General features: G+C 37.9%; 2 protein-coding genes across 3 annotated transcripts in view; one reads left to right on the top strand and one right to left on the bottom strand.

Moving 5' to 3' along the window:
• Positions 1-2,208: 2,208 nt before the first annotated feature.
• On the bottom strand, positions 2,209-19,758 carry LOC145999946 (putative peptidoglycan muropeptide transporter SLC46). 2 transcript variants are annotated; one of them, XM_083137236.1, is made up of 6 exons: positions 19,593-19,755; positions 8,717-9,690; positions 5,663-5,764; positions 4,724-4,861; positions 3,169-3,252; positions 2,209-2,458 (listed from the first exon to the last, which is right to left on the bottom strand). In XM_083137236.1, exons 2-6 carry the CDS (start codon positions 9,642-9,644, stop codon positions 2,211-2,213), a joined length of 1,500 nt encoding a protein of 499 aa, XP_082993362.1. In that variant the 5' UTR covers positions 9,645-9,690; positions 19,593-19,755; the 3' UTR covers positions 2,209-2,210. The 2 variants fall into 2 exon arrangements, with proteins under 2 accessions (XP_082993362.1, XP_082993370.1); XM_083137244.1 differs by lacking the exon at positions 3,169-3,252 and having other exon boundaries at positions 19,593-19,758.
• Positions 19,759-19,815: 57 nt separating this feature from the next.
• The window catches only part of LOC145999936 (dymeclin), a 75,409-nt gene continuing 68,618 nt past the window's right edge, over positions 19,816-26,606 (top strand). The window contains exon 1 of the mRNA XM_083137224.1: positions 19,816-19,881. The gene's annotated coding sequence lies outside the window, so the exon portion shown is untranslated. The remainder of the gene's footprint in view (positions 19,882-26,606) is intronic.

A 26,606-nucleotide genomic window follows, 5' to 3' on the forward strand; every position in this document is an offset into this window, starting at 1 on the left:
GAACAATTGATTCCTGAAACGTTGTTTGGAAATTTTTACATTCTCACTAATCGTAAGTAAAATAAGTTTAGTATTTTTATTTTAAATATTTTTTAGAATACTTATTATTCTGTAATTGTGAGTAATTCGCACACACACAAGACATGAGTGAATACAAGAACAATTTGTGTAAAACACTGAAGAGCAATATATATTAGGGATAACAATGATTCTTTGCTGGTAATATTAGTACATGAGTAAGGGCATGTCTTCAAAAGTACAAACCACTTAGGGTATAGCATTTTCTAAATATAAACACTTTTGCCTCACATGAAAAAATAAAATGGCTCTTGCTGTACTGAAGGAGTTATGAATAAAAAAGATTGAGAGGGAAAAAGTAATTTTGGTAATCTTAGGGTGAAACCTTGCAATGTTGTACAGCAGGCAACACCTTGTGTACACAAGACATGTCATCACAGAAAGTAAGTTAGAAAACCTTAGTAGTACAAACACAACGATTTTTAAGATACAAATTCCGCAATGCATATTTTTAGTTTCATTATTAAAACAAACTATGAGCTTTAGGTCGATGATCCTAAGAGATTTTTTTTATCATGTACATTGATGCAGTCAAGTCATTTACTGAATTGTTGTGTCTTACATCAGAGATCAGTACACTTATACAGTATATTTGTACACTATATGTCATTAGTCCATCTCCAATATAAACACGCTTCCAAAAGTTAAGCACGCGATGATAAAATCAACAAAAATTGAAAAGTAAAGCTTTGATTAACACAAAATTGCACATGAAGGTAGCAAATGTGTTTATGCATTAAAGAAAACAAGAATTGTGTAGGAAGATGAAAAAAAAAACTTTTCGTAAGTTATATGATGTTACATTTGGGTCATTAACATAATGATGTTTAGAGGCAAACAAACTTACATTAATATGGTATGTCACCACCCCGGACCTTCACACAAACTTTACAACGATTTTCCATGCTTTCAATGAGGTTATCAACAATCGCAGATGCGAGCAATGGCCATTCCTCCATTAGGGCAGTTTCCAATTCTCTGAGACTGGCTGGAGGAGGCAAACGTTCAGAAACAGCATGCCCGAGGGCATTCCAAACATTTTCAATGGAATTAAGGTCGGGGGAATATGCTGGCCACTCCTCACTTTCCAGGTACTCGTCAACAATGCTGGCTCGATGGGGACGGGAATTATAGTCTATAAGGAGGAAATCAGGACCAACTGCTGCAGCGTAGAGTCTCACAATAGGGTCTAGGGATTCATCCCGATAGCATGTAGCCATCACAGAATGGCCTTTTAAAGATGTGCAGCTCGGTGCGATATCCCATTGAAATTCCAGCCCACACCATAACGCTACCAGCTCTGAATGCATGGTGTATGATGATGTTCTTAGCCTGATTGTGTGTGCCTCGTTCTCTCCAGACCCTTACACCCTTATCATCTGATTCTATTGCAAATCTGCTTGGACTGCAACACAAACACATGGTACTCGGGCATACAATTCCTTCATGTGGAGCCTTTGGCACACAGTACTGGCAGATATTGTCTTACCAAGTGCCGCTGCAACAATGGATGTAACGGTTGTGGAGGTCGCTCGTAGATTCCGCTTGGCTACTATAGCAATATATCGATCATCAGAGGGGGTGGTAAACCTTGGACGACCGGGCACAGGTCTCCGGACAACTGTTTGACTTGTTTGGAATTGTTTCCATAATCGAGAAATTACCGAATGATCAACGTCAAAGAAAATAGCGACATCTTTGATTGACTGTCCTGTTTCAATGCGTCCGACAGCATGACAGCCCTCACTATCTGTTATTCATCTTCTTTCAGCCATAGAACATGAATATTATCAAAAATGATCCTACAAAAGTTATATACAGTTTGTATCCACTTTTAAATGCACCTCAAACCCTTCAGAATGCTGGCATCTTCAACGAAAGTGTGATGATTCTTGCACGAAATCCTCGCTTTTATGCTATTTCAAGAGCACAGATTAAGCACCTAGGTACAGATGATTTACTCTCTACATTCAAATTCAAATACGCTTTTGAAAATTTGCATTACGTGCTTAATTTTTGGAAGGCAGTGTATATAAAAATAAAAATCACACGAAAAATTCAGTACAGTCTTTCATTTCACATAACTTTGAAGTTCTCAATTAAAAATGCATACAAAAATATTATGCAAATGACTAAGTGAGATTCACACTAGAACGTAAGTTAGTTAATTCATTGGTACAGGTGTCCTCTTTTCTTGATTGTTTCATGGAAAAATACATGTACAAAAATATCAGTCCTGATATTACAGACATCCCCACCGACATGAAAAAGCAAGTTCCAGGATATGTTGAAATTGTTGCTGCAAAAACCCATGAGTAGATTGGACGAAATATGATACGAACCAAAGCTTCTATCACATTGTGGATAGCACTCACCTTTCCTGGAAGTAAAGCAGTTCTTCATTAATATATAGTGGAACTCTGATTTTACATTTTCTCACATTAATACATTCAATCTTGATGGTCCAACACACCAAAATGTTATAAAATGTTAAAAGATTTTACATTATTTCAGCTTGGTCTCCTGAAAAACATTAAATCAAGGAAAGTTTATCATGAAAAATGCAACTAGTTTCAATACTGTTTCTTCTCTACAAAAAGGAGCCCTTGGAGAGCTACACAAATAAATGCAACGCTTCACGCCAAAGTATGTATGCACAATGAATGCATTCTTAGAGACTCCTCTTCCCTGCTATCGTTCTTGTCCACCTTCTGCCAGCTAGCGACCTGCAGAATATGTTTTGTGGTTGCCTTCTTGACACTTGACAGGAAAAGTGGGATGCGGTAACGGGAAACAAGCTTCACGCTAGATTTATTTATTCTAATTTTCCAAGCCAGCCCCCTGGCAACGTCAGGGTTCTGGGTTTGAATCCTAGCCTGGGCATGGATGTTTGTGAGTGTTCATTCATCAACTTTATCATATCATCCATCACTCATCCCATCACAAATTAGCCAAAAAGTGGCACAAAAGCGAAGTAAAATAAAGCAAATCAATCAATTTAATTTTCTAATGTTATCTTGAAAAAAAAAAAGCCAAAAAAACACAAAATTAAATTTATTTAATTTAAATTTGAATCACACATCATCTTACCTATTTCATCAAATGAAACCATCTTTGAAACTAGAGATCTTGTGAGAGGGAACATGCCAGCATGCATGATATCCAGAGTTGCACCTGGAAAAAAATGTATGATACGGTATATTCTTTTCTTAAGAACTGAAATATGCATTTTGGGTACAATCTTCCCAAATATTGAGCTAGAATTATGAAAAAGTACCTAAAAATACAATATTTGTTTTTCAAATAGCTTCAATTCCTGTGCAAATGAGAGAAATAAAAAATACAATATTTATTAATTATGAATATATAATATGTCTGTCTGACTGTATTTATATGAAAACTAACATTACTCTTATTATCCAAGACATCATAACCTTTAAGCAGCATTTTATATATTAATCCATGTGTGAACTAGGCATAGCCTGTTAGTTTTGAAAGAACTGGCAATTAATAGATGTCATAGAAACGAAGAATATTGGTGATGAGAAGACACACTCACTGTAAGACTGACAACATCTAAAGGCTTATTTAGAAGACGTAAGCGAGTACTAGAAAGATTTCCGCGAAACTTACTTGTAAATGTTCTATTAATTTTGGTGGCCTCTGCCACCATCATCCACTTGGGATACTCGATGCTTCACTGTTGGGTTGACTTCCGGGTCCTGTTGTTTCCTCGCTTGCTGCTAGGCTAGTAACAAGTACGTTTCGCGAAATTTTTTTTAGTACTCGCTTACGTCTTCTAATTTTCAACCGCGTTTTTTATTCCTTCTAACATGAATTACCTACATACATGTGATTTGGAAATGTTTGTCTCCTGAGCTATACTTTTTTGTTTTAGGTAGGGTGACTAACCATACTAATTTATCTGAGACTGTCACACATTTCAATTGTTTGAATTGTTGTTTCTTATCTCCACTTGATACAAAGATAGGCTAATTGGGACTGAACCTACAGTTAAAAGTGAGTTCCAAACCACTGTGCAATGTGACTCCTAGATTACAAGGCAATGTCAAACATTTGACTGTAAGTCTTTGGTCCAGCCTACACCCTTACAGAAATTTTGACATCCAGAGAGTTTCTCTGCAGTTATGCATTGTAAACCAATAGGTGTTACAGACATCTTAATTTTTGATGCAGCACTTATTTTAGATGAATTTTACAAAATTATGGATTGACACAATTAGTCTGATTTATCTTTTGATAAACTGGACTAAAAGTCAAATTTAGAGTTAAAAATCTATATTTCGAGGTCAAAGAATGTAAAAAAAAAAAGCCTTTTAATTTGAATCACAATACATACAATATGTTTAACTTAAATTTTGACCAAGCTGGTTTCGCAATTTGCCAAAAGTGGAAGAAAAGCAAAGTAAAATACACCAAATAATAATAAAAAGATCCAGCTGTGAATGTCTTCAATTTTCAAAATGAAGCTTTATGGAACATTAGCAATTTAATGTTGGATTGGTAAAAATATTGATTCAGTAGGGGTACATTTTATGTTTTCACCAGTACCAGCAAAAGATAAAGGGGTGTGGAAGTAGGGTATATATTTATAAGTAGTAGCAGTACAAAAAAACAGACTTACCAACATACATAAGCCACGGCCAATGGCTTGAACCATAAGTAAATGCAGCCAAAATGCGGCTTCCAGCTCCCAAGGCACCAAGAATTTCATCCCTCACCTTGCAGAACTTTGCCAACACCACAAAACAGAGAAGTGCACCTATGAAAAAGAAAGGTTGAAGTACAAAATAATGTCAAATATGACTAAATTAATACAAGAATGTGACAAAAATCAAGAATAATAAAGTGAAAGGGAAAACATTAATAAATATTATGTACTGGCTAAGGTTGAGTGAAATTTCCACTTGGGGAATTTTCAGCTGCAGGAAAAAAGGAAGGTGTGGAGAAGTAAATATCACAGGCCTCCAAGGTTTGATTTAAGGTTGAGCCACAATTTTCAACAACTTTTCAATAAGCTACTTATAATTCTCCATGCATCAGTACACTATTCTTATAGCTTTTCCAAATAGATTTGATTTCATTTTAGATTTAGCGTTGTTTTTCTGCCAGTTTTGGCTAACTGCGACGACAAGGTGTAATGATATGATGAAATTGATGAAGGGACACTCACAAAGACCACCCATGACCAGGCAGGGAATTAAACCTGGGATCCCAGACTCAATAGAGGTTGATAATTCACTGAATATAACAGAAAACAACAGTATTTAAACTTTAGATACCGGAGGGTTGATTAAGAGGCCAGCACTGCATGACTGACCATGCCATTTCTCCGAACCATTATGTGCCTCCACTGGGTGTCGTACCCTATTTTCAGTCAACAAATAGCATTCAAAACACTTCTACTATTGCTTCTTTTTTGTGTGTTTTTGAGTATGCTTGTAACAACCGTAGACTACAAGAGGAATAATTCTAATATTGTGTCAAAGGGTTCACAAACATCATGTATATATCACCAGAGTCTAGAAAATAACATATTTTTTTCCAATTGCAAGTTTCTCACCTAATAAAATCACTATTTCCTTGATGGTCAGAAAATATAAATGTGATTCAGATTTCCACTTGAAAGAATGTGACGTATACAGATAAAGGATAGCCCACTCTCCTGTAAGAGAAAGCAAATATTTTGTGACAAAGAAAGAAATGTTTCCTCAATTATATTGAGGTGTACACAAGATTAGCAGTATAGAAAAAATATCACATTGTGATAGAATGAAAGGAGTCGAGTGATCACTAAAACACTGATATCAGAAGTGTATGTGTGATTGAAATCATGATAGTGTCCAACATATATTGACCTTGCAATCTTATTAGCCCAAGTTCCAATTGTGTAATTCCAATATCACTACTACATGCACAAACTATTTTCTACATGAATATAAAATTTTATACTTCTCTCTATGCACAATCTGAACAGACTTCCTGTTTGATTACTGCCTTTTGTGAAGAACAATGTTTAAATCCCACTCCAATATTCTTATATGAGGAAGTGAAGTCAGATTTTGCACTCTTAGCATTATAATTAAACTTCTATGAATATACTGTTGCTATTTATATGTTCCAAGTAGGTAAGGATGATTACACACATAGCATAATGGTTCAAGCCTTTAGCACAAGAAGTTCTAAGATCAATCCCTGCTAAACTTCAGTAATGACCGACTAGTGTGGGGCAATTGAGAAGCTACTTCAAAGGAAACATTAGTGAGCTGAAGTCCAAAAATTCACAAAATAGCAGTGATGGGAGACCATATGTTGACCATGAATTAATCAATAAAAAGTCACTGGGCAACTCTTAGCCTAATGGATGTTGTAGTCATGGAGATTAGTTTTAGTTTACAGTAGCTACATTAGGAATGTTAAGTTTGATTAGCTTGACATTTCTGCACACTCTCTGGCATATGTATATAGTATTATATTTTCCATCAAGAAGAAAAAATGATGCTTACAACAGGGACAACTTACAAATAATGTGATTTGTGCAGCCTAGTTTTCATGGCTTTAAAAAGAACAAATTGCTTTCCCCCAAACTCCCTATTTTACATCATTTTTCTGCCAATTATATATGATTACATAATAATAATTACTACATGAAATTGAGGAAGGGACACTCTCCCAAATGAACACCCATGTCCATGCCAGGATTAGAACCTGAAACCTTTGTAGTGGTATCATGAGCCTAACCTACTCAGCCTCCAAGATGCATATCTCCAAGCTTCAAACTTCCTTCCATAATAATTTCCAAGATTCTACATGCCTCTCCTCCTACTCATGTAGAACTAATAAAAAATCATTACACAATAGAAACTCAGGCTACCTTCTTTAATTCTGAAACAACAATATGTGGCAAAAGTGGCAAAACTGAATTTTTCAACTAACAGGTATTTTAGTAATCTGACCCATGAATATTTTGGTAAAACTATCAAAGCTGGGAATCGGCTGTAACTCGTTTATTCTGTAATTTTTGACATTCGTACTTACTTATTCTGCATTGCAAAAGATTGTTTAACAAGGGATTTCGCTTTTTATAACGAAATTAGTATCTATTGTCGACATATCAAGTAATTATTATTAGTTCTTTTCTCGCTTCCTGAACATGCAAAATGGTGGGCAAATCTTGACTAGCATTGTGTTTCAAATGGCAAAGCAGTGTTTCAAGCTTCTTAACAGAAAAATTCCTGCATAGCCTCGAAAATCATGCCCGCATAGCCCCAAAAACCATTCACGCATAGCCCCAAAAACCATTCGGGATAATATGACCATCCACGAATAGCCCCAAAAACTATTCACGATAGCCCCACACACCATCATGGTAAGGTTAGGTTAGGTTGCTTTAGGTTGGGCAATATAGTGAAAAAACTATGTTTGGAAATACTTACCGGGGATTACGTCATCAGATGCTCACAACATTCGGTTCAAGTTATGGATGGAAATGCAAGCAACAGCTTTCGTGCATCGGACGGACATTATTATAGAAAAATACATGGTTTAGTGGCCAAATACATTGAAAAATGCGAGAAAACACTTCTACGACCTTCCGAAATTACATATAAACTCAATTCCATAAGTAATTTCTCCTGTAAATTTGAAGAAATCCGATTCCTGGCTTTGATAGTTTTACCAATATTTTAAATCAATGCTATAATTGATTATGTGGAGTAGTTGCAATCCAATAATTGAATCATTCATACAAACAATGTTGTAATCACCTGTTTTGCCCAGGGACGTCAAATTAGAGAGAAATTATTTTTTGGCTTCTAGATTATAGTAGTGACATATTTTATGAACATATGGAAGAGTTTTCTGCAACCTGGAACTTCCTGTTTGAGTAGAGTTACCAGATGACAAATTTTAAAGAGGACAATTTTAGATTTCACAAAAGATTTTACAGAAGTGTTATACTACATATACATAAATATTATATTTTTGAATTTTGATGTCACGAAACTCAAATCAAAGGAAGATGCATATATATATGCACTTCAGATATTCTTACCTATTGTTAAGAAACTTTCTGCTTACCATGAACCACAGTAGATGTTGCACATGCTTTGAAATCAAAACCTCACGCAGAGCAAGCGATGGTGACAATGAAAGAGACTCAAACGTCCAACCATTTTCCTATTTTGAAAGAAATGTTTATTGTCTTTGCTCTTGCAGCTCATAGTATTGTTTATCCTTACTTTGAAATTGAACACTGAACCTATATTACAATAAGAACCATTTACAAATATAAAATTTTGTTATGAGTCTTGAAGTACAAGCTGTTGTCTATACCCCAAAAAAGAGGACATTTCCCCATTTTCCTGAAAACCGACCCGGACCATTTTTAGAACTCGAAAAAGAGCACATGTCCAGGTAAAAGAGGATGACTAGTAACCCTATGTTTGAGGGAAAATATATAAGAGAAAGCAACGAGGCTGACTGTTGTGCTCTTTCTGTGGCATTTGGTTTTTTTGTTGGATACAATGTTGTTTGTGTGACCGACTCCATTATATTCCAAGCAATTTAAAATCAACCACACACACAAACAGAAAGAAATATTATTATGAAAACTTACCAGCTGCTTGTCCTTTTTGCAGAAAGCACACGATCAATATTAACAGCAAGTATTTTCTCTTGTTTCCCTCTCTTCTTTTAAAAACAGAAGAGAATGAATGCCAGATGTGTCGCACATTACACAAAGCTCCACACACTGATTTGTTGCCTTCCTTTGGCTTTTCTCTAACTCTCCACCAGATGTACAGAAATGAGGCACCATAGAAAAAAGCAGCAATGGAGAAAATGCCTGCAAGTCCTACAAAGCTATAAATTGAAGCAAACAATAACAGAGTAAAAAAGGAACCGACACGACCAGCAGTGGAGCCAAATCCAATCCGATAAGTTCTTGCATTTAATGAAGTAATGTCAGCCAAATATGAATACAGAGAGAGATTCAGGAGTAGAAATGAACCTGTAACGGATAACGGTGCAAAAAATGATACTGCAGCCACTTCTGCAGGCCAGGTGGTTAGCACAACGTTACCTAATAGAAAAACAGCTTGCATAAAAAATCCAAACATGGAAAATAAAATACATCCCTTTCGGCCATATTTATCACTCCACGATCCAGCAAAGAGAACATATATAATTGGCAGTATCGGTTCTATTATGGATGACCATGCCACTGTATGTGCAGTGAATTTGTGTATCTCATCCTTTTCTGCAGACAAATTTGTATAATTCTTTTGCATCAAGGTCTCGCAAACTTCATCAGAGTACTGTAAGTTGATCTTACATGACTTTAATAGTAGTAAGTCCTGATAAGCCTGGTACACAAGAACCGAAGCAGCAGCTTTCAAAATGAAAACTGGTTCTACAGTTATCTCACTGCCTACATTCTTTATTTGTTTGAGGATTCTTGTCTCCTTAACTTCTGGTTCTTCCACTTTACGTAAAAGGAATGGCTCTGCTGAAGAACTCTTGTTCATCTTTAGGTCTGCATCCATGTTGAGGGAGTTTATCTACAGAAGTAATCCAATATGCTACGAGGATCTGAAAGTAAAATAAATGTACATGCTTTTAAGCATAATACTATAGTAATATAAATTATTACCACAAATTTTTTCCAAATATTTAAAGTAAAGGCCTCATCAAATTTTCTGGCTTTTCCAGATTTAAAATAGTTTCCTTGCATTTAAAATTCTAGAGTAATACTGTTCATTGTAGCCAATATTAATACCATGAAAAACGATATTTTAAAATATTATCCTGCAGCAAAATACTCTGTCCTTTCTATGGTATATGTTCACCTGGTACAAAATTTATTAACCCTAGAATACTAGTGTACGTGAATTTACCTGTGGTTTGCCTTTAATTCCCTTCCCTACCTCCCACCTGTCACCTACTCTCCCCTCCACCTAGCAGTTTTTCAAGCAGTCTGTGGGACGTAAAGCAGAACTGTAGTAATGAGGGTGCAATCGCTGATCATCTTGATTTTGTTTGTTTTATTGTGCACTGTACGTCACTTTTACGTAGTTCTAGTAAAACAAGGAAAATCATTAATTATGTAGTATCGGCCGAACACCTCTCACTCATTTATTTCGTTAATTTTAGCATTGATACTTACCTATTCTGCATTGCGGAAGTATCTTTAAGGTGTAGTTATGCCTTTTTCCATAAAATAGTGTCAACTTTTCATATTACGAATCATTATTTGTCTTCCTTGTTTCACTTGCGTAACAGACTATATGGCGTGCACACGTCATGCTTGTGTTTTGTGTTTTGTCAATTTGCAGTGCGCAAGCACTGATTCAAACCTTAATGACCGAAAATTACGTATGTAATATTACGATTTTTTTACATGTTTCCATGATTCTTGCATGATTGTTTAAAAAAAATAAAAAGGGTTTACAACATAAACAGCCAAATTACGTAATATTATGATTTTTTTTACATGTTTCCATGAACCACGAACCATGTACGATAAGGTTAGGTTAGGCAAACACAGTTAAAAAAAATAAAAAGGGTTTACGACATAAACAGCCACTACATGTTGAACAGATGGTTTTCGATTTCAGGAAACAAAAAGCGTGTTTGGAAACACTGACATGGGGTTATGTCATCGAACGCAGGCAAATAGCAAGGAAATGGCAGCAAATGCCTCTGCATGTTGGAAATATTTCTCAGGAAAGTAAAAGGAATTCCGGGTCAGAAAGCTGAAACGATCAAAGAAAACACCTTCACGAACCTCCACAACGTCACAGAAATTGATTAAAGTAAGTAGTTTCTTTTGTAAAAATGAAGAAATCTGTTTGGGCGATACTACATATTTACCAAAAAATCTTCTACGTAATTTTGACGTGCCTCTAGTAATAGTGTCGTGTGTGTCCACAGAAGAATTGCATGTTATTTACGTGCAGAATACTCTTTTTTAAAGGAAGCACATCACAAAATCACAAACAATAAATGAAAGCTAAAATACAGAAAGTGTAATGTAACTAAACCTAACCTAGTCTAAGCTAACATAGACTAAGAAAACCTAACGTAACCAAATCTAATCTAATCTAACCTACTATCCTAACGAAACGCACTATGAGGTAATGAGGGCTAACCTAAGATAAAAGAAGCAAAAGTAACATAACATAACTGAACTTAATGTATCATAAAAATAACACGTTACAAGAGACTTCCAAATTTGGCTGAACAGGAACTTTACTGTTGGATACTGGATATGCAGGAGATGGGCAAAAATATGGAAACACCTGTGAAGAATAGCTGGAATGCTGTAGCTAATAAGGTGCAGGGCCACCTCAGCTTCCAAAACGGCCTGCAGTCTCCGAGGAATGGACAAATACAAGTCCTGGATGGTGGATAATGGGATCTTGCACCATCCTTCATGCAAAACATGGTCACAATCCTCCCCAGTGTCCTTCTGTCTCTGTCACTCAGTGTACATTTTCATCCACACAGGTGTTTATCTGATGATGTCTTTCCGGACACACTATTATGCCATCATGATCTTGCATAGAGTCCCTCTCGATACGCCAAATAACATGGCTACTTTGGTAACAGAGGCACCTGCAAGGTTGGCACTAACAATTTGCCTTCTTTGAAACACCGTCAGCTTGGACATGATTCAGTATCAACTGCACTACATGCTATCTGCAGTGCAATTGTCGACTCCTACCAGTCCGACCTGGTCCTATCTCACGGTGCAAAACAAGAGGATGTTGCACCGCGCCCGATTTCAAGTGGAAAAATCGTGTCGATATCACCCGTTCAGATGTCATGATGTTTCCATATTCTTGTCCATCCCCCGTAGGTTCCTCAGAATAAAACCCATAAATACGGATGAAAACGTGAAATAAGGAAAATTGATTCCTCATGCAAATTCGCATATATACATCGACGTTAAAAACAACAGACTGGAAGTGATGCTTTTTTTTTTTTTGTTTGAAGCTGCTCATCTTGGTTCACAGTTAGCACATCATGCTACGATGCCAGTGGTCCTGGGTTCGAATCCCAGCCCGGACATGGATGTTTGTGAGTGTGCATCAATTTTCATCTCATCACTCATCCCCATCTTTGCAAATTAGCCAAAAGTGACACAAAAAGCGAAATAAAATAAAGCAAATCATCATTATCATCTTGATACGCTTATAGCACAAGGAGATAGAAATATGGCGGAGATGCATATTTTGATTAGAGCCTTGAAAATGAATGATTGTAGGTTTCATCATGAAAACCTAATGTAGAGTTATATACTTTTTTAGTAAATTTAAAAATTGCAATCTTATGTGTGGTGCAAGAACTCACAATCTTCAAGATAGTTGTTACAAGTGGAAATATGAAGGTACTCTTGCCTTCATGATAGTATCCCCCCCCCCCCCCCCGCTTCGAAATTTTTGGCCTTAAGTTGACCTATGTTAAAAGTTCTACGATTCTGGTCTGGTACCTGGATGTCTGGGTGCATGTTTACAACATGGCTTCGATACAGGAAAGCAGCTATGATAGGTAATGAAAGAAAACTTATGTTATTTCACTGAACGGGAACTTCTATATGAAAAATGCACAGTGGCAACTCGAAGCATAAATTTAGTACTATTAGCAAGCATAAATTATGTTAACAACGAATCAAAAAAACACAAGGGTCATTTGTGCAGTATACCCAGAAGATCAGCTGCAGAAACAGAGTGTAGAAGATATTTTAGAAGTTGAGGAACACGACATCAGTGGTTACAATAGAGACAAGGACCCAGAGTATGCTCCTTATGAAACTGACTTAGTGAAAGAAATATGTGAAGAGCAGTGACGGAGCCAGCCTGAAATGAGTTGGGGGCTACAGATTTCAGAGTCAAATTCTCAGGGGGCTAGCTAATGCCAGCTAAAAGGTATTAACCTTTAGTACGCCGCGCGGTATGACGAAAGTAAGCCCAATGTCGCCGAGGCTTTGAGCGCGAAATTTGAATTCGTATAGATAATGGAGAAAAATCGTAATAACTCTGGCACTATGGGACCAATCTACTTCGGATAACTTTTGTTTTGCAGGTAATACATCGGTGCATGCAACCATGTAAAATTTGGATGCCCCAACCATGGGGGGGGGGGGTTACGGGCGGGGGCTGCATCCCCCGAATTTCAATGAAAAAAACATAAAAATGAGGAGTTTGCCCCCTCTTCTCCAGCTGCTTTGGGGAGAAAACCGGAACTTTTGCTTTTTTTTTTAAAAGAATGGACCTTTCGCAACAGAATGAAACTTGATTCATGTTCGTGGGTGCAATACAATTTGAATAATAAAGCAAAGCGTAAAACTCTGTTTTTTCCCCTCAAAACAGCGAATTTTGGTAAGAATTTACAATATACAGAAAGTCTCCAATTTCGTTAATTTTCGGTATACTAACTAATTTTGGCCTCCTAATCACGAATCTGTTGTCAAAAACCGGGGGTCACGTCTGGAAATTGTATATTATGATGAAAAATTGTTTGTAAGCGCCAAAAACCATCCACGGGTAGCCCTACAAACCATTGACGTTAGCCCCAAAAACCATCCACGGGTAGCCCCACGAACCATTCACACGAGATTAGGTTAGGTTCCATTAGCACTCATTTCACCCCTAAATTCATCGAAAAAATAGGGATCATACTAGAATTGAACATCATAAATCATTTTCTTGTAAAACAACGGCGTGGTTGGACACAATGACAGGAGATTACATTTTTGTTCGTAAAACTACGCATATACCTATATATAAAAATCAATTGGCTTTTTTTCAAATTTTCAAACGTGACCCCGGTTTTTTTCAACAGATTCGTGATTAGGAGGTCAAAATTAGTTAGTATACTGAAAATTAACAAAATTGGAGACTTTCTCTATATTGTAAATTCGCTCCCGAATTTTAGCCAATTTGCATATTATTCATAAAATTGTTACAACTCTGACACTATGGGATCAATCTATTTCCGATAACTTTTGTTTTGCAGGTAGAACATCAGTGCATGAAACCATGTAAAATTTGGATGCCCCAACCACGGGGGGGGTTACGGGCGGGGGTTGCATCCCCCGAATTTCAATGAAAAAAACATAAAATGTGGAGTTTGCCCCCTCTTCTCCAGCTACTTTGGGGAAAAACCGGAACTTTTGCTTTTTTTTTTTTTTTTTTTTTTTTTCAAAGAATGGACCTTTCGCAACAGAATGAAACTTGATTCATGTTCGTGGGTGGAATACAATTTGAATAATAAGGCAAAACGTAAAACACTGTTCCCTCAAAAAAGCGAATTTGCATATTATTCATAAAATTGTTATAACTCGGACACTATGGGACCAATCTAGTTCGGATAACTTTTGTTTTGCAGGTAGATCATCAGTGCATGCAACCATGTAAAATTTGGATGCCCCAACCACGGGGGGGTTACGGGCGGGGGCTGCATCCCCCGAATTTCAATGAAAAAACATAAAATTTGTAGTTTGCCCCCTCTTCTCCAGCTACTTTGGGGAGAAAACCCGAACTTTAGCTTTTTTTCCAAGAATGGACCTTTCGCAACATAATGAAACTTGTTTCATGTTCCTAGCTGCCATACAAAGTGAAATAAGTCTCATTATGTGGAACAATGCAATGACTAAAATATTATGTTGGGTTACAATATTTGGCAAACTGTTCGAAAAAGGGACAGGATCGAGGGCTAGTTAGTTATATATAACACAGCAAAATAATTAGGGTTATATAAATAGGTACTCACCATCTATTGTACTGTGTGATACTTCTCAAAACAGGGATCAAGGACAGAAAAACAAGACACTTCTTGCACTGAATAAACGTGCGGCGGAAAACTTTTTTCTTGTTGCACACTTTGCATCTCATGCGCTTGCTGGTCTTTCTAGGCCAATGCTTGCTAGCAGCAACTCCCAATCTTACCATCTCAGGGGGAGGTGGATGATCAACAATCAAAGGTCTAGAAGGACCAGCCTGCTCCATAGATCACCGCCGAACCAACTCTTCATACAAAGCTATCCGGAAGTCTCGATGTCTGCGAGTCCGGGAGACCTGGCTGAGGAGGATGTATGCATTGAGGATGCTTTGGTTTATAAGGTAGAAAAACAGTTTATTGGTCCACTTTATCGTCCTTCTGTCAGTCAGGTATGTACATGTCTGCCTTATCCACGTAACCCATATTCCTATTATAGTCTAGTATGATCTGGAGCTTCAAAGGGTTGCCGTGGTCGTCAGTGAAGTTTCCTTTCACAGTTGTGAAAATTTGTCAACACACGGACGTCACGTTTGTCCTTCCAACGTATAGCTGTCAGGTCCCCCTTTGTATACACGTCCAGGTCACCACGTTTGGTCTTCCCCGTTTTCAAGTAAGTGGGCATAAAACGCCGATTCTTATTGACAGTTCCCCAACATTGGGTGCCCTTTGTTGCGAGATCATCAAAAAGTTCGGGAGAGGTAAAGTAATTGTCCATAAAAAGTTTATGACCAATTCCTTGTACTCTCTTACTTAGTTCCATGACCAGGGCATGGGTGGCTGTCACAGTTGTGGAGTTTGTCTGGCACTGTCCTTTCCAAGGTAAACTAACATATCAACAGTATATCCCAAAGAATCACAAAGCAAGTACAGCTTTATGCCAAAATGCTTGTGCTTCTTTGGGATATATTGCTTGAAAAGCACCTTTCCCTTGTAAAGAACAATAGCCTCGTCAATGGCTACGTGTTCCGTCGGGTGATACAAGTCGAAGTAACGTTGTCTCAGATGTTCTAGAACCTGTCGTAGTTTCCAAAGTCGATCGGTGTTGTCTTGAGGAGGGGAAGAGTTGTCGGCAAAGTGAAGTGCAGGAAAGCTAGGATGTGTCGGAAACGGTTGCGTGACATAACATGCCGGACCCAAGGTGTGTGGAAGGAATTTTGTCTGCCAGTAAGAGTCCATGTAGTCGTGCTTGTTATGTCCAAAATAGATCCAGAGGGCAAAGAAAAGGAATAATTCTCCAAGGGTGATGGGGGGTTCTACCCTGGATGGATTATTCTCATCGACAAATTGCTGGTAGTATCGGTTAGATTCTACCAGAATAATGTCAAGAAGAGCATCCGTCCAGAATAGGCGGAAAGAATCGAAAGGTGAAGAATCAGGAGTCTAATCTGAGGTCCTGGGTCCGGGCCGGCCAGTAAAAGGTAAAGGAGTTGGACCCTTTGGAGAGGTGCACGGGCCCCAGGTTGACGAACTTGATGACGTCGATGATGATGCTGTTGGGAGAGGGGAGTCATTTTCATCCGAAGAAGAATCAGATATCCCCCCCACATCAACATCATCATCAAAGTCATCATCTTGATTAACATCTGATCCCATGCTCTCACATTAATTGTCCGTATCATATAAAAGCTCATCGATCTCCCTAACGCATAATCGTTTCCTTCCGGACATATTTCCACAAAAGAACCGAGTCAACAGGGAACAAATGGATTCACAGTAGCTACACAAGATGCAAGTGCGAACGAAAAAATCAGAAGCACATATCACAAAAAAATTTACCCAACACAAGTTCAACACAGCTCAGGGGGCACACAATCGGAAAGCACAAAACACGGTCTTTCACAGCCCAAAGTTTAAAGATACATCAAAATAAATGTTACCAATAGTACTTACGGAACTGAGTTTCTGTAGACTTTTGAAAGGTCGTGGAAGTGTTTTCTCCCTTCGTTCAATTCGGCCAGTAAAACATGTATTTTTCGACATTAATGTTTCTGCGATGCACAAAAGCTCTTGCCTCCATTACCTTCGACTACGTGAACCAAATGTTCCATGCGTTAGATGACGTAACCCCCAGTCAGTGTTTCCAACGACAACATTGTTTTCCCATAACACAACAATTTTAACTATTCTTGCCTAACCTAACCTCGCAGTGAATGGTTCCTGGGGCTATCCGTGCATGGTTTGTGGGGTTTTGGAACCCCGAAAAAAAAAAAATCTGTAACACGAAAGTAGGAATTTTTCAGTTAAGATGGTTTGAAACACTGCATACCCACAGATGATAGACAATGCTAGTCAAAATTTGCCCGCCATATTGCATGTAACAGAAGAGAAAAAGCAATGAACAATAAATACTCGTAATGTGAAAAATTACAATTATTTCAGTGAAAAAAGAAAATCCCACCTTAAATAATGTTTCGCAATGCATAATAGGTAAGTAAGAATGTAAAAAAAGAGTAAATGGACGAGTGAAATGTGTTTTGGCTATATCACTCTGTGGTAAATTTCTTATGTCCGGAAAACGGCTGAAATTTGCTAGTTCATTTAATTTGAATATTACTTACATATTCTGCATTGTTGAAGGTGGCATTTTGTTTATTTAACGGAAACAAGCTCTATTTGCGACATATCAAGTAAGTTTACTTCGTTTCTTTTTGCCTTCTATAACATGCAAAATGGTGGTTATCACATATTCACTACCGTACACGGCATGCAGTGTTTCCACCCCACTCCACCCAAAAATACCTACGTAGCCCCACAAACCATTGACGCATAACCCCATGAACCATTCCCAGTAAGGTTAGGTTAGGTCACGTTAAGGTTAGAATAGTTAAAAATTGGTTGAGAAAAAAATGCATAGCCCCACACACCATTCTCGCATAGCCCCACAAATCATTTGTGGAAATGTACCTTCTTCAGTTACAAAACCACGTGTTTGGAAACACTGACCGGCATTGACATCCAGCTGGAAGGAAATGGATGCCACAGCTTTCATGCATCGGTCACACATTTATATCGAAAAAATATATGATTCACCGGCAAAATTCAATGAACGATGCGAGAAAACACTTCCCCGAACTTCCACAACTATAAAGAAACTGTATTTGGTACGTAATTTCTCCTGTAAATTAGAAGAAATACGTTTTCCGGATATAAGAAATTCACCCGGAAACTCATTTCTTCATTTTTACAGAAGAAACTACTTACAGCAATGAGTTTGTCTAAGGTTTACAACGTTCGTCGAGGTATTTTCTTTCATCGTGGAATATATTTCAATGGGAAATCATGTATTTTTCAAAAGAAATATCTCACCGATGCACAATTGCCATTGTTTTCATTTGCCTCCCGTACCTAAACCGAATGCAGTGTACGTTTCATTACGTAACCCCCTGTCTGTGTTTCCAACCCCTTTTTTTATCACTATGCTTGCCTAACCTAAACGTATCAGAAAAGGTTCATGGGGTTACCCGTGCATAATGTACAATTTCCACCGGTGACGAATGATAGTAGGTATTTTTTTGGTGAAGAAGGTTGGGTAACCATTTGGGTAAGTTGGAAACACTGACAGGGGGTTACATAATGAAAGGTATGCTGCATTCGGTTTAGGTACGGGAGGCAAATGAAAACAATGGCAATTTTACGTCAGTGAGATATTTCGGTAACTATCCGATAACACCCAAACAGATTTCTTCAAATTTACAGGAGAAACTACTTACTGAAATCAGTTTCTGTAGTATTGTTGAAGTTCTTGGAGGTATTTTCTTTCGCGGAAACTGAAAACTTAACCATAGAATGCTGCAGAACAAGACATAATCATCTGTTAAGTAAGGAACTTGCATCTTCTGTAACATTAGGCCGATGTTTCCATTATGTACGTGCGTCAAAAATTACGCGGTCTCGCCAGTGATTCCAAGCGTGCCTTTTTTTTAACGATAATTTTTTTTTTTAACTATGCTTACCTAACCTAACCGGAAATGGTCCGTGGGGCTTTCGTGAATGGTTTTGGGGCTATCCGTCAATGGTTTGTGATGACTTAATGAACATGAAAGTAGGTATTTTTCGGGGTACTTGTCCGATAAGGCCCGAACACCTATCACTCGTTTTTGTCCTTAATTTTAGCATTGATACTTTCCTATTCTGCATTGCGGAAAATTCTTTAAGGTGTAGTTATGCCCTTTTCCATAAAATAATGTCAACTTTTCATATTACGAGTCATTATTTGTCTTCCTTGTTAAGCTTGGGTAACGGACAATATGGCGTACACTCGTCATGTATCATCGCACGTCGTGCTTGTGTTTTGTCGATTTTGAGTGGGTATGCAGTGTTTCAACCTTTTTAACCGAAATTTTAATAAATAAAAATACTCGATATTTCGAAAATTGAGACTATTTGCCTGCAAAAAACGAAACGCGAAGAATCCTTACGAATGCAGAATATGTGAGTATCAATGTGAAAAATACGAAAATAAGGGAATTAGAGACGTTTGGTGGTTACCGAAATTTTAATGGTTAGGTGATCAACCATATCATTACCATACGTAATTAAGGGAAACTATCATATATCTCCGTTATCGAAAGCTGGAAAACATGGGAGCGACTAACTATCATATATCTCCGTTATCGAAAGCTGGAAAACATGGGAGCGACTTATTAAAATTAACAAGTCATCTAGATTTGAACTCTATAAATAATATTACAGTTATTTTTGATACTTACGAAACAAATAACAATCAAAAAACCAAATTTCTTCTTAGAAGCATGTTTGCTGAAACTTCATTTCCTATAACTAAAATATGATATTTAGTTTGTCATTACATTTTACCCTTACGGAAGGTTTTACCGTACCACCACCCACAAGGGATTCCCCTTGTCCAAGACTCGCAACACGTTGCTTTTTTGTCTTTACGGAAGAAGAATTATGTCACGTCCGTTGTACGTTGTGTCTGCTGCTGTCTATGACCGTACCGTATGATGTTGATGGCGGTGTGTGATGAATAAGTAATAAGTAAGTATGAAGCTTAATAAAACCATTACTATGTTTTGGAAGCGACTGAAAATTGTGCCAGATTAGGGAGCTTCTTTCATGCTCATTGAAAACAAAGATATCGTTTGTTCAGATGTGCATCACGAAGGTTCAGGTTGGAGAAGTTAAAAAAAGGGTTGATTCAGTAAGTCAAAATACGATACGATAATCAAACCCACGGTACGTTAAAAATTTGCAGTAAATTTATAATGCATGTACGCACATTTTGCCACAGAATGCATCTTTTCAACCTAAGGAGATTTACAAGTGATAGCATTTACCAGAAAAATGTTTGAGATTTTAAAGTACGCATAATCTCTTGTTGGTATTTTCCCTCTTTTCTCAGATAACATAGTCCTGTTGTAAAATAACTCTATCGTGAGTAGTAAGACAATACACACGTAAACTGCGGCGAATTTCGCCGTCAAATGAATAATAAATGGAGTTTTTATGTGTTAATTTGAAGTTGGTCTACCTGGTTATGTCCTCAAATTAATTGTAAGCTTTGAAAATCATATTTTTCCTCGATAATTTAATTAGATGCTTTTGCGAAATAATCAACGTATCGTCAATATAATCACATGCTTGAAACACAAGGGTAACAGTTTCATACATCGGAGATATATTTCGTCAATTTTACCCAAGAAACTACTTACGGAAATGAGTTTCTCCAAGGTTTAGAACGTTCATCGAGGTATTTTCTTTCATCGTGCAATATATTTGACCGGGAAATCATGTATTTTTCAAGAGAAATATCTCACCGACGCAAAATTGCCATTGCTTTCATTTGCTTGCCTTACGACAACCGGATGCTGCTTACGTTTAATGACGTAAGTCCCTGTCAGTGTTTCAACCCCCCCTTTTTTTTACTATGCTTGCCTAACGTAACCAAACCTAACCTTTTCGGGAAATGGTTCGTGGGGCTATCCATGTATGGTTTGGGGATCTATCCGTCAGCTACCCGTGCATAATGTATAATTTCCACTAACTAACATGATAGTAGGTATTTTTCAGTGCAGAAGGTTGAAACACTGCATACCCACAACATGAGTCAAGATGTGCCCGCCAAATTGTATGTTTCGGAAGCAAAGAAAGGAAGGCTCCGTGGTCATCTAACTAACTCACCCTCGATTTTGCTAGGAATTTTTTTTCCTTATGAAGATTATGTGTTGCTAAGTGTGAAGAAAGAAATTCTGGAGCGCGGATAGTAATTTTTGGAGTTCTACGTGCTACGAAACTTACATTTTTTTAATATTTAAATTCCTTACCTACGTATTGTTCATACAATTTTCCAGGGCTTCCATCATGGCTGTGTATCATGGATTCACGTCACAGGCGCACGTCTACATATTCTCTTTTTTCTTCTTATGATTGACATGTGGAATGGGATAATTTGCAATATGTTATTGTGATGTATTGGCGGGTTGGACATTTCAGACATTACAATTGATTTGTGTGACTGCAGACATTAGAATAAATTTGTGAGACATCCAATTAACAAATATGGACTAAAGATGAGATTGACAGACGTTGAATGGATGAAGGACATAGAGGACTTTGTAAAACGAGACTTACAGGGAAATGGTCTGCTGGCTGCTGCAAGGAAATGTGGACTGTGTTCCAGAAGGTACCATAGGAATGTGTTCATGGGATTAAGGTATGGCACAGGTGATTCTGAGTTGGCTTGGTGGCATTGTGGGAAGTGTAGGAAGGATTGTTCTATAACATCAGGAACATTCTTCGAAAATATGAGGTTGTCTCGGCATGACATATTCTCGTTGATGTTTCTCTGGTGTTGGTTCGGCATGTGATATTTGTGGTTTGGGGAAGAAGAGAGTTGTTCAGTTTTACCAGTATCTGCGAGATATTTGTTCCTGGAAGAAAGCACTTTTCATATAATAAACTTGTATTTTGTGCAAAGCGACAACATTATGCCGTTGTTTCCATTATGTAACTGCAGAAGGCGCGAGCGTCGAAAGTCTTATTTGCAATATGTTATTGCTTATGTATATGTATATGCTTACCTAACCCAACCTAACCTAACCTTGCCGGAAATGGTCCGTGGGGCTTTGTGAATGGTTTTTGTGGCTATCGTGAATTGTTTTTGGGGCTATCCGTCAATGGTTCGTGGGGCTATCGTGAATGGTTTTTGGTTCTATCCGTTAATGGTTTGTGATGACATAATGAACACGAAATTAGATATTTTTCGGTTGGTTAAGAAGGTTGAAACATTGCCTACCCACTTCAAATCGACAAAACATAAGCATGACGCGCGATATCCACAGCTGTGCGTGCCATATTGTATGTTACGCAATGGAAGAAAGGACCCAAAAGAATTATTTGTAATGTGAAAAATCGAAGTTATTTTTGTGTAAAAAGCATAATGGTACCTTCAACTATGTTCCGCAATACACAATTGGTAAGTAGGAATCATTTGAAACAAAATATCCAATAGAAATGTGTCTCCGATATAACACATTTACCAAAGCAACCTAACCTTACCGTGATGGTGCGTGGGGCTATTCGTGGATGGTCGTACTATCCCGAATGGGTTTTGGGGCTATGCGGGAATTTTTCTGTTAAGAACGTTGAAACACTGCTTTGCCGTTTGAACCACAACGCTGGTCAAGATTTGCCCACTATTTTGCGTGTTCAGGAAGCGAGAAAAGAACAAACAATAATCACTAGATATGTTGACAATAGATACTAATTTCGTTCAAAAAGCAAAATCCCTTGTTAAACAATGTTTCGCAATGCAGAATAGGTAAGTACGAGTGTAAAAAAGTAGAGAATGAACGAGTTAGAGCGATTTCCCGCATATGATAGTTTTACCCAAATTTTAACTAAGCTTGCCTGACCTAACCTTACCGGAAATGTTTCGTGGGGCTATCCGTGAAAGGTTTGTGGGGCTACTGAGCATGGTTCGTGGGGCAACCTGTGCATAGATGCCATTTTTTTAGAAGAACGCTCTAACACCGTTGCCAAACTTACCTGTAATCAAAGTCTGCATTCCACATGCTCTTCTACCCCGTCGTTCTCACTGTCGTCATCTTCCTCATTCTCCTCGTAGGTTGTGGGATTGTTCCACCATGCTTCAACGATTAATGATCTTCAAGTAATGAAGCAACAATTAATGCTCTGCTAGTAACGAAGGAACAGTGTGGAAATGTTGTAGACAGAACAACGAATACCGAACGTCACTTGTTCATATCATCAAACATGGTTCCTATGTTTCTGTATGGAGAATGATCGCGGTAATGAAGAACATAATTTTGTAACATATATATAGACGTAAGTGTACAATTTTTTCACGTGATACCCAAATCTTAACTTCAGATATGTTACCAGGACTTCATATTTAGTGAGTATAAGAAGTAGGAGGGAAATTGGAGACATTCTCTGTATTCTTTATTATTCCCAAGATAAGTTTCCAGGGATCATATACCAGATCCCAAACTATCGTTCCATGAGGTTTTACTTAGTTTTTAATTTTTGCCTCAAGCTTACAGAGACAGTAGGCTATGTCGCTCATTCTGAAGGTAGAAGAATTACTATATTGATAGATATAATTTTTGAACCTGTGCTTGCAGTTCTTACATAGAGGCCTGATCGAAATATATACCTGAAAGTTACACTTAACAGGTTACCAAATGCTAAGCTTGATTAAACGGGTGCGGGGATTTTGCGTTAAGTGTTGCCAACCCCATTCTACTCATTTTATTCTACAAATAGAATGGGGTAAGCCAATAGAAAAACACCTGTCACTTTTCCATATAAATAGAATGGAGCTACACCTTTCACTTCCCCTGCGAATAGAGATACACCTTTCACTATTCCTACGAATAGAAATACAAACAGGACAATGTATATAAAGACCAGACTTGGAAGTACTTCAATACTTCTATCGTCTCAAGAGGAGAAACAAGGGATCAGTGCTATGGGTAAGTTTCTTTAAAAATTGTAATAATAATAATCTCTCTCTTGTTTTATTGCAATTAGTAGAAACCATACACCATATAACCATATTTTTTATGTTATTTCAGGCCTGCCTGGATATTGTCCGGCGACAATATCGACAAATGGATAAACAATTATTTCGCAGAAGGACCATACCTGTGTACCAAATATAACCAGCAGCTGAAGTGAGGAAGGCACTGACTGTTTGTAGGAAGAGAGTACGGGAAGATGTAGGAGTATCTGTTCCTGAAGTGTCCTCACAAGAGATGAAAGCTGTACAGGATAACAGTTACAAAATGGTTACCAAATTTCCCCTGTATTTGTTGGAAAAGTCGGGCTTGAACAAGCTACGGAAAGCCTCTCTTGGTGTCAGGCAAGAACCCGAGAAGGCAGAGGACATATCATATCATCATCCCGGAGGAACAAATGAGGTTTTTTTAACGGGAAAAGTTTTCTGCAGGTTGATTCGACTGATGGTTTCAGAATTCTCATGTTTGCTATGGAGGAAGTAAGGCATTTTATGGAAAATATCAATTGTGCCTTTGCCGATGGAACTTTTGATAGTTGTCCAAAACAGTTCACTCAGTTGTACACTATTCACGTAGATGCAGGGAGTACTGACGAGGTGACTTGTGTTATACCAGCAGTGTACACTCTTCTTCCAGATACGACTTTTTAATCTAGTCAAAGGGTGGTGTCCGGGGTTTAACCCCAAGATCATAATAATGGACTTCGAATCTGCAGCATTTTCCGCAGCACAGGATGCTTGGCCTGCAGTGGATATAAAGGGATGTAATTTCCACTTCAACCAAGCGCTGTCGATGGCAGTTCAGAGAGTGGGTCTAAGCAGAGTGTACACCGAGAACAAAGATATTAGACGTCATGTCGAGATGTGTGCTTGCTGCGTTGGTACATCTCCCAATTACTGATGTCGAAGCTGGGTTCCTTGCATTCATGGAGGTTTCTCCACAAAGCGACAAGATTAAACAGTTCAACGATTATTTAGATGATACATGGCTTGACAAACATAAAATTCCTCTGTGTTGGCAAATATTGCAAAATTGTTCCAGTAAATTTTTGCTTATAGTTTGAAACACTGCTCCCAAATTTCCCGCGGCATGAATGCCAAAGCAAGACTTGTACTAATTTTTCTACTTCTTACCTGTCGAAAACAGATGCAACGCAGTAGCTGCCGTTAATGATTTTAATAGCCCGTCCCGTTAAGGGAATTCGGAGGTCTTTTGAAAATGTACTTTTCATCCCTGTCAGGTCAAAATTCGGCCGATTGACTGGTATGCGGTAACAAATGTCCCTCGGGATCGACGTTACTCCTTCCAGAGCTCTTTGGAAACAATTTTCATTCCTGTCTCAGATTACGGAGACAGTCATAGTGCTGTGCGTGATAGACGTTGCAAGATAAAACTTCAGGGGGAGGGTGGTTGCCGTAAAACATGGCTATAATGGAGAATAAGCCACCCCTCATTTATGGAAGATAACGAGGCATGTACTAAATTATTAACCATGATCTACACACTTTACATACATTAGCTTTTCAAATTCTAAAGCATTTTCTGTTATCATTTGTATAATTACTCAAGGAAGATGGCGGAGTGGTTAGAACATCGCGCTACGATGCCAGGGGTCCTGCGTTCGAATCCTGGCCTGAGCATGGATGTTTGCCGAGTGTTCATTCATCAATTTAATCATATCATCACTCATCCTCATCTTCGCAAATTAGCCGAAAGTGGCACAAAAAGCAAAGAAATAAAGCACATCAATGAATCATTACTCACAGAAGCAGTTATTTTCTTCCCATGGGGTAGTGTACTCAACTTGTGCAATTTCGAGAGAACGTTTTCTAATTCCATTTCTAGGTTGGTTATTTTTCGTTGCTTTTCGTTAATCGCGGTGGTGAGGATGAATGATGAACTGGAGAAATGATGATGGGACAAGCATAGTACACCCATGCCTGACCAGAGTTAGAGCCTGGGGCATCTGGTTTCATAACGTATTATGCTTCATGTAAGAAGCGGAATTTTGTAAAAACTGTAGAAGTGGGCTGAAGGAAAGTAGCATCCCTGGGTGCATAAAAAAAACCAAGTTCGGCTCACGCAAAAAAATAAAATTAGCCAATAACTGTGCGAAATCTGTTATATCCAGTGCCATCAAATATTTAGTTCTGCAGTCACAAACAAGATTATTTTTTTAAGAAATTATGCCATAAAGATATGTAAAATTTATTATCCAGCATCATCATTCTTGAAGTTCACAACCAGTTGGAAAACAGACAGGGACCTCCCCGAAAGTAGTGGGTAACACGATCACCTCGAAATTAAAGGTGCTAGGTTCGGTTCTGGTATAAACTATAGCTATACATGAGATGTCAAGCTGAGGATTTATTGGAGTTATATTCCCATATTACAGATCCATCACCGCATTTGAAATCCTAGCATACAAGTGTCAGGGTGAAAGAAAGAGGAAGGGAAGTCTGTAGTTCCGATGTTTCAGTTATCTTGGTGCAAGTATACACCGCTAAAGGATTATGTCGGTGTCTATGTTACATTATGAAAACTGAAATAACAGACAAGACAACATCCACTTCTATAAAATTCTACTCTCAAAACCAACGTGGTTATTAATATTGCGTAATGATTTTTTTTTTTGTTACACGCACACACACATAAACACACACGTGCGCTTGTGGTATCCCAGTAAACACCAATATTATTTATAATAGGGAGTGATGTTTA

The sequence above is a fragment of the Lepisma saccharinum genome, chromosome 1, assembly GCF_977018435.1.
Source record: "Lepisma saccharinum chromosome 1, izLepSacc3.1, whole genome shotgun sequence".
Lineage (NCBI taxonomy): Eukaryota > Metazoa > Arthropoda > Insecta > Zygentoma > Lepismatidae > Lepisma > Lepisma saccharinum.

Coding starts and splice junctions, on each gene's coding strand:
- LOC145999946 (XM_083137236.1), bottom strand. CDS start 9,644: ATGGATGCAGACCTAAAGATGAACAAGAGTTCTTCAGCAGAGCCATTC. Junction 4,862..5,662: donor GGAAATAGTGATTTTATTAG/GTGAGAAACTTG, acceptor TCTTTTTCATAG/GTGCACTTCTCTGTTTTGTG. Junction 3,253..4,723: donor GCCGTGGCTTATGTATGTTG/GTAAGTCTGTTT, acceptor ATTTTTTTCCAG/GTGCAACTCTGGATATCATG.